Genomic DNA, 7,902 nt, shown 5'->3' on the forward strand with positions numbered 1-7,902 from the left:
AGTTTCCCAGAATGCACTGCACAGCGGTTCTGTGTTTAACGGCTGTTTCATTTAGGTCAATCGCCACCAACTCAAAAATGAGTCAACTGAATTTCAACTCTCTTTGCTGACGATCGTCCGTTTAACATGTCAGAGGTTTTGACTCCAGCTCCTGTTAATGCTGTTGTATTAAAAACTGGCTGCAGTTCACCAAGAGGGCGCTCACGAGTTAGTCCTCGGAACCCTAACCCCCCCCTCAGAATTAAGACAAACTCAAATAATAATTTACACCTGTATCCAAACAAAAGGGCAAATTTGATTCTAATCTTTGATAATAAGCTTTATAGTTTTATATTTTGAGATATTTTTTCCCTTTAAGTAGCCGTAATACTCCGTCATGCTACTCTGCCCCCTGGTGGAGGTTCTTCTGAATCCTGCAGATTCAAAAACGGCTAGCATGCTAACAACGGCATTTCATTCACTGTCCTTACTCTCTCAGTTTAGCTGGATTTAATATTATTAATATCATATTTTTTATACATTAGTATTCATCAAGAGAATAAACCAACAATGTTTCCTGTCATTTAACTGTGTAACAGAATCTGTTGCTGCAGGAATCAAACCTGTGACGGACAGGAGCCAGTTTATTTCTCTAATGAGCACCAAGGAAACAACTTGGCCGTGTGAAAATACACAAATATAAAGATGAATATTATTCCCAAAGAAGATGTTTTAAATGTCTTTATCGCTTTATCTCGAAATCGATGGCGAGAAGATTGTAAACTTTTGTCAAAGTTTCACTTCAAACAGAAAAAGAAAGAAGATGAAAAAGTCTCTCAACAGTTGAGTTGTATCTTCATCAGTCCTCCTCCTCCTCCTCCTCCTCCTCCTCCTCCTCCTCCTCCTCCTCCTCCTCCTCCTCCTCCTCCTCCTCCATGTGTCTGAATCAGATCTTTACTCAGTTTAACGGAGATCAAACTATGTCAGAAAAGTTAAAGTAGACGACTGATGTTTCCTCTGATGAAGGTTAAAGTCTCATCGTGACTCCGCAGGTTTGTGGGATTTTTTCTGGAACTGAGAATCAATAACGTCCCTGCTTCTTCTTAAAGATCTTATTGAACGTGGTTCTCCTCCGGCTTCTGGACGACTCGTCGCCTACTTCCTCCTCCACGGGGCTCCTCCTGCCCGACGAGCAGGACGAGGCAAAGGAGGAGGCGACGGGGCGGTCTGGCGTGATGCAGAGGGAGCGGGTGGAGCAGGAGGAGGCGAGGACGGAGGCAGCGCTGCTCCTCAGCTCCCCGAGGCTGGAGCTCTTCTCCAGGCCTCCGACGAGCCCAGAGCCCTGACCCTGCAGGGGGTGGAGCCCAGAGGGCAGGAGGAGGGGCTTGAGGCTGTACAGACATCGAGATTCGCCGGGAGAGAGTGGGAGGGAGGAGTCAGAGTCTGAGCGGTTCGTAATGTCTCTGATGAAGAAAGAGAGAATAATGTCAGCAAAAGCTAACGTTAACGTCGCTAACAGATTATTACATGAACTGGATGGTTTCAGCTGTTGTTCCAGTTTAAGTTCGTACAGACGTTTTACTCCCGACTCTTCAGGCTGAACACACAGAGCTAAATGCTAACAGCTGGCTTGCTAACTATTCTTAGCGCTGAAGCTAGAAACAGTCGGATTCCTCCTCTGGGGAAGATGAACATCTTCCCTCAACCTCATCGTGCTGTTGAGATATTTCTGTCAATAACAAAAGTCCAATAAGCACAAGATGGAAGGAATTCTACATTAAGAATGAAGTTAGAACAGAAGATGTCCGAGGTGAAGATGAAAGGTGGCGTTCATGATTGTTTTCTTATTTTATCAACAAAAACAACAAAAAAGCAAACGAACAAATTTAGAAAATTTGAATGAGAATCAGGATCGTGTACTAAACCAAACCAACAAGGAATTTGTGTAAAATAACATTAACAAGGGATCAAAAGTCATAAACTCACAAATCCTGACCACTCAATAATTTATAAAAGCTAAATGTAAATTTCAAGAAAATACTTGACTAAACTCCGACCTTGGGATTTTTTTTCTTCTAATATTTCGAAAATAAGAAAACAATGATGAATCAGACATAAGTTTGAAAGAAGTTCTTGAACATAAATTAAGATCAAATCAAATGTTTGGTGAGTGACGTGAGATTTTAGTTCGTCAGTATCATTGGAAAAGTCGTGCAGAGAGAAGATACCCGAAGCTGCCGGAGCGACAGCACTGCGTCTGGTTCGTTACAGCTCCCCCTGCAGGCGGGAGGCTGGACGTCGCCTCCAGAGAGTGGAGATGAGAAGATCGTAAGAGCAAAGCAGAAATGTGGGCGGTGCTCTCGGTGTACAAGGAGGCGGAGTTAGCAGGAGGACAGAAGGAGAGGAGGGAGGGCTGATGGAGGGGTGAGACAGGGAGGAGGAGAGAGAGGGTGATGGCACGGGGAGGAACTCCAGCTGGCCAATAGAGCGGCTGCGATTCTGCCGGGCGTGGCCTGCGGGAGGTCGGGTTGAAGTGGGTAGACCACGCCCCTCTTGTATAGGTAAGCCCCGCCTTTCAACCAACCTCTGAGAGCTGAACATCAGAGCGGGGTCTCCCGTCCGCTGTCGCAAGGGCATCAGACTCTGAGCTGCAGGAGAGTAGAACAACTTTTATTTTGAAAGTCAAATCAAAGGGAGTTCAGCTCACAGACAGGAAGCAGTTTATTTCTCCATGTTAAGAAGAAAGTGATTCTGAAGCACAGAAACGAATCAGCTTCTGACGTTTGAACGTGTTTTAAAAACATGATCATTTATGATAAAATATCCAGATACGTTTTCTTCACACTGAACTTTTCCTTCTTTTTAAAATCGGAGCAGATTTTTGGTTAAAACCGTTGAAGCTGAGACGTTTGAGCTGTAAACCTGTGAATGACGTTAGTAAAGAGAAGCACGATAACGCAGGTGATGATGAGTGAAGCAGAGGAAAAGCTCCGCCCAGCTTCGTCTGGTGTGACCACGCTGAGGGAGGAAGAGGAGGAGCTGCTCAGGTGAGGAGGCGTTCACGTGCACCTCTGCTGTCGGAGCTTTTAACTTCTAATAAATAAACCGACTCAGACGTCCGACACCTCAATCAATCAATCAAATTGTATTTGTATAGTCTCATATTCACAAATCACAGTTTGTCTCAGAGGCTTTAACAAGGTGAGACGTCCTCTGTCCTTAACCCTCAACAAGAGTCAGGACAAACTGAAGGTCAGAGATTTTGTTTGCTGCTTTGTTTGCTGATCCTCAACTCTTCTCAGACGCTCACGTGAACGCAGCCTGTGATTGGTTTATTGTCTGTTTATGAAAATAAAAAGTTCAGGGATCATTGAGTCAAATTCAATTTTAAAGAAACTTCAGAAATGATTTTGAAACGATCCTGGTAATTTTGTTTGTTTCCTTCGCTGTGAAAAAACAAACTAAAGAATAATAATAAACCAAGAACTACGATAATATATGTTGATAAGGAAGATTCATATTTATAATACATTTTAAATGTTTCCAATGAAGAAATGTAACGATAGGAGCTGTGCAGGAAGTGATATTATTGACTCAATACATTTGGTTCCATTAATAATAAAGACTGGAATTCTTTCCTACTTTTGTTTTCCTTTAATCAAATAAGAATTTTTTCCCCAAAATATTTCTAATTTCCAGGTTTTCCAGCACCAATAGGAAACCTCGATCAAAGTTACAGAGGTATGAACGAATCAGAGAGGGGCAGATGGGAAGGGGGGAGGGGCCAACCAGAGTGTTTCCATGACGACTGTGTGTCTGCGATGCCACTCAGGGGCCAGAGGTCGCTCACTCGCCGGTCCATCTGCCACGCTGCATCTGCAGGGAGCCAATCAAGAGAGAGACGCCAAGAAAAAGGAACCAATGACAGGAGGGGGCGGAGACAACAGGTAAAGGGTTAAAGGGCAAATCCACAGAATTTATTTCTCTTTCCTGTCGGCATCTGAGGTTCCTCTGTGCCTCATCACTACGGTAACACATGTGGATTAATCAGCTGCTGAAAATAGTCCCCAACAAACTCACTGTTTCCTCCTGTTTGATAAAAATAACTTTCTACGTTTCCGTCACAGTTTGGAGACGAAGTACGAGTTCTACTCTACACTTTTACATGTTCAAACCACAGACTGTAAATAAAGACGACGACATGTCTCCTGTAAAAAAACTAAAACGCTGCCATCTTGTGGTGATGATGTGATTTACGGTCATTTAGTGATCAGGAAGTGGAGTCCTGGTATTGAGGCCCCGCCCACACACGCTCTCAACCTCCACACTTGAACAAATATCAGCCTGTATTTATTTAACGTCTACTTTGATGTGTTTGGTCCATGTCCCACCAGGGGGCGATCACTTTAGGGAGCGGCCATGTCGTCCATCTTTATTTACAGTGTGTGGTTCGGACTCAGACAAGCAACATGTCTGTCGGTCTCTCAGCACTTCCTGTTTGTGGCTCTGATGATGTCACACCTGCTGCTCGCTGTGTCGTCTGATCTGTTTGTCAGGAGCTAGAAAGTTGTTGCTGTGTGTTGATGTAGACTCACACTGCAGCGTCCCAGGAGACAGGATGTCCTCGTCCATGTCGTCGAGGTCGTCGGAGAGCAGGAGGTGCTGCGGGGTCGGAGGTCGCAGGCCGAGGAAGGACGGGTCCAGGTTGAGGGCGGCCGCCAGCGCTCCGAGACCCGGGTTGTGGACCAAACAGAAACCAGTCAGAGACTCGATCTGCTGCCAGCGGTGGAGTTTCTCCCGTAACGCCGCCGTCACCTCCGCCAGCGCCTGTCTGAGCGTTGCACCGGACCGAAGAACGTTTTAAAGTAATGCTATGATAAATCATCTCTCAGCATCAATCTGACAACTGTGACCTTTCAAAATAAAACTGGATGAGCTGATAAAATACAACAAAAAGTTCAGAAACTAACGATCACCTGAAAAGCAACTTTTTAAATGAGGTCAAAGGTCATAGGTTTAATCTTTTATAATCTATATAAAAACATTCAATATAAACTGTACAAATATAAAGTACAATAAAAGTGCAAGTAATTCCAAACTGTACTTGTTCAGGGTCAAAGGTCAAAGGTCACCCACTTGGCCGACAAGATCTTGTGGTCGACGTCGTCCAGCGACGAGCTGTGAGCGACGTGAAACGTCCCGAACAGAGAACTCCTCTTCTTCTTGATCTTCTCTGCCTGAAACGATAAATCTTCATCTGTGTGTGTTTGTGTGCGTCTGTGAACGTGTGTGTGTGTGTGTGTGTGTGTGTGTGTGTGTGTGTGTGTGTGTGTGTGTGTGTGTGTGTGTGTGTGTGTGTGTGTGTGTCCTCACCCCCTCCCTGGCCTGCAGTAGCTGTTTCTCTGCGTTCTGTTTCTTGATGTTATAATACTGAACTTCCACCTCGTGCGTCAGCTGGAGCCATTTCTGCAGAACGTCCGGAGGAGCCCAGTGAACCCGCGACTCCAGCTCCCTCTCCGCCTTCTTCAAAGCCACACGTACCTGCACACGCACACGCACACACACACACACACGCACACACACACGCACACGCACACGCACACGCACACGCACACACACACACTCACTCTCTTCAGCAGCAGGTAACTCAGGGTTTCAGTGATATACGTGACGTGTGCTCCACCTGTTCCAGCTCCTCCTCTGCGTACTTCTGTCGGCTCCTCTCGTTCTCCGTTCCCTCTCGGAGCTCTCGGAGCCGCTGAGCTTCCTGTTTGGCCGAGCAGATCTTGTTCCTCAGCTCCTCCTCCACCTTCACCTTCTCCACCTGAACGCAGCGCTGCTCCTCCTGAGCCTGCTGCAGCCTGACGGAGACGACAGCTCGTCACTGACAGCTCACTCATCACGTCACATCCGCACGTTTATCGTTCACTGAGTTTGTTCTTCAGACAGATTTATACTGCAGCCAGCCACCAGGGGGCATTCAATATAGTTGGGCTTCACACACAAACTCACACACTTGCTATACCACAGTAAAGAATGAAGCCTCAGTATCATGTTGGTGCCAGCAGGAGGTGCTGTGACTCAGAGCATGAAGGAATGTGTGTGCGTGTGTGTTACAGAGTTTGTGAGTGTGTGAGAGAGAGAGAGAGAGAGAGAGCAGCAGTGTATTCTTTGACCATATAAGGACTTCAGACAGAAAGTTTCTTCTCACACACACACACACACACACACACACACACACACACACACACACACACACACACACACACACACACACACACACACACACACACACACACACACACACACACACACACACACACACACACACACACGAGTTATTTCCTCCTCAGTCACTTTAAAGGTTCATTACACTCTAACATTTAAAGCAGACAGTTCTCCGAGCAGAAGAAGAAGTTTCTGTCTCACTTGTCCTGCAGCTCCAGCAGACTCAGCTCCGCCCTCTGCAGACCCTCCAGGTCCTTCGCCAGCGTCTCCAGGTCGTCTCTGGACCTCCTGGTCTGGACGTAGGCGAAGCAGCAGCCGCACAGCGCCATCAGGACGGACACGCCCAGAACCAGGTCCTTCCACCAGCTCTGTCGGCCTGACGACACACACACACACACACACACACACACACACACACACACACACACACACACACACACACACACACACACACACACACACACACACACACACACACACACACACACATAAAGACGTGTCACAGTCTCATAAAATATACACAGTATTGTAATCCATGAAAATGTCAATATTTCAAATATATTAAAAAGAATTGAAAAAAAAACTTAAATAATTGATATAAATGTCCCAGTGTAGTGAAACACATGATGTCATAGAAAGTTCTAAAAATCATTCTAATAAAATCTGATGTTTTTTACAACCTGCATCTTTACCTTCACTTATTTATTCAGTCTGTACATTTATTTATTTTTACTGTACACAGATATACACATACTGTAAAAACATATACACAGTATATATAAAGTGCGTGTGTTAGTGAACGATAAAGTTACAAATATATAATGAAAGTAAAGGTATAGATGTGCATGTGAGCAGGTACCTGGCGGAGGTCCGAACAGAACAATGTCCAGAGCTTTGAGCTGCAGCTTCTGAGAATGAATTCTGTCTGAAATCTTCAGCACCAACACGGTCAGAGTGGTGTTCTTCACCGCCAGCCTGGGGGGGGGGGGCACAGAACAACACGTTTCACACTGGCTCGTCAGTTTCACCTCCACAGGAAGTGGCCTCACACAAACACTGTCATGGTTGTGTGGTTTGTTCAAGACAGTCAGAGTCAGTTTAAACCTCAGCAGTGAACAGGAGAAACTTTATATATATATATATATATATATATATATACACATTAATGAACGTATAATTAACATGTTCTATGTGTCAAGGCTGCTATAAAATGAAGATATAAGGTTTGTGGGCGTCAGGAAACAAACTTCCAAACACACTGGTCACATGATCATCATTCAGCTCAAAGTTGAATAAATTTCTCAAAGGATTATGGGACATTTGCTTTGAACTTGTTCTGAACTTTAACGAATATCCTTGCAGGGACAGGTGTGTGTGTGAGTGTGTGTGTGTGTGTGTGTGTGTGTGTGTGTGTGTGTGTGTGTGTGTGTGTGTGTGAGTGTGTCACCTGGGTAAGGACTTCCCGTCCAGCTGGTGCCTCCTGAAGGTTTCTGTGTATTGAGGAAGCTCCACACTGATGAGCAGCCAGTCCTCCACCTGCTGCACCGTCCAGTTATACACTGGAGACACAGTGTAAAAAATAAACTTGTTTTCCTCCTGCTTCCTTCTGAGGTTTTGTTTTTCCCTCGATGACTTTTACAAACTGAAGCTGTGTGTGTGTGTGTGTGTGTGTGTGTGTGTGTGTGTGTGTGTGTG

At 45.3% G+C, this 7,902-nt stretch overlaps 1 protein-coding gene across 1 annotated transcript in view; it reads right to left on the reverse strand.

Moving 5' to 3' along the window:
• Positions 1 to 899: 899 nt before the first annotated feature.
• The window catches only part of LOC117774667 (stromal interaction molecule 1-like), a 16,019-nt gene continuing 9,016 nt past the window's right edge, over positions 900 to 7,902 (reverse strand). Inside the window, exons 6-14 of the mRNA XM_034607243.1 lie at positions 7,067 to 7,182; positions 6,409 to 6,583; positions 5,663 to 5,840; positions 5,353 to 5,520; positions 5,116 to 5,216; positions 4,575 to 4,810; positions 3,769 to 3,855; positions 2,564 to 2,627; positions 900 to 1,442 (exon numbers count right to left, since the gene is read on the reverse strand). Of these exons, the coding sequence (XP_034463134.1) occupies positions 1,061 to 1,442; positions 2,564 to 2,627; positions 3,769 to 3,855; positions 4,575 to 4,810; positions 5,116 to 5,216; positions 5,353 to 5,520; positions 5,663 to 5,840; positions 6,409 to 6,583; positions 7,067 to 7,182 (1,507 nt within the window). The 3' untranslated portion in view covers positions 900 to 1,060. The remainder of the gene's footprint in view (positions 1,443 to 2,563; positions 2,628 to 3,768; positions 3,856 to 4,574; positions 4,811 to 5,115; positions 5,217 to 5,352; positions 5,521 to 5,662; positions 5,841 to 6,408; positions 6,584 to 7,066; positions 7,183 to 7,902) is intronic.

This window comes from Hippoglossus hippoglossus, chromosome 14 (assembly GCF_009819705.1).
Source record: "Hippoglossus hippoglossus isolate fHipHip1 chromosome 14, fHipHip1.pri, whole genome shotgun sequence".
NCBI classification, from domain to species: Eukaryota; Metazoa; Chordata; class Actinopteri; order Pleuronectiformes; family Pleuronectidae; genus Hippoglossus; species Hippoglossus hippoglossus.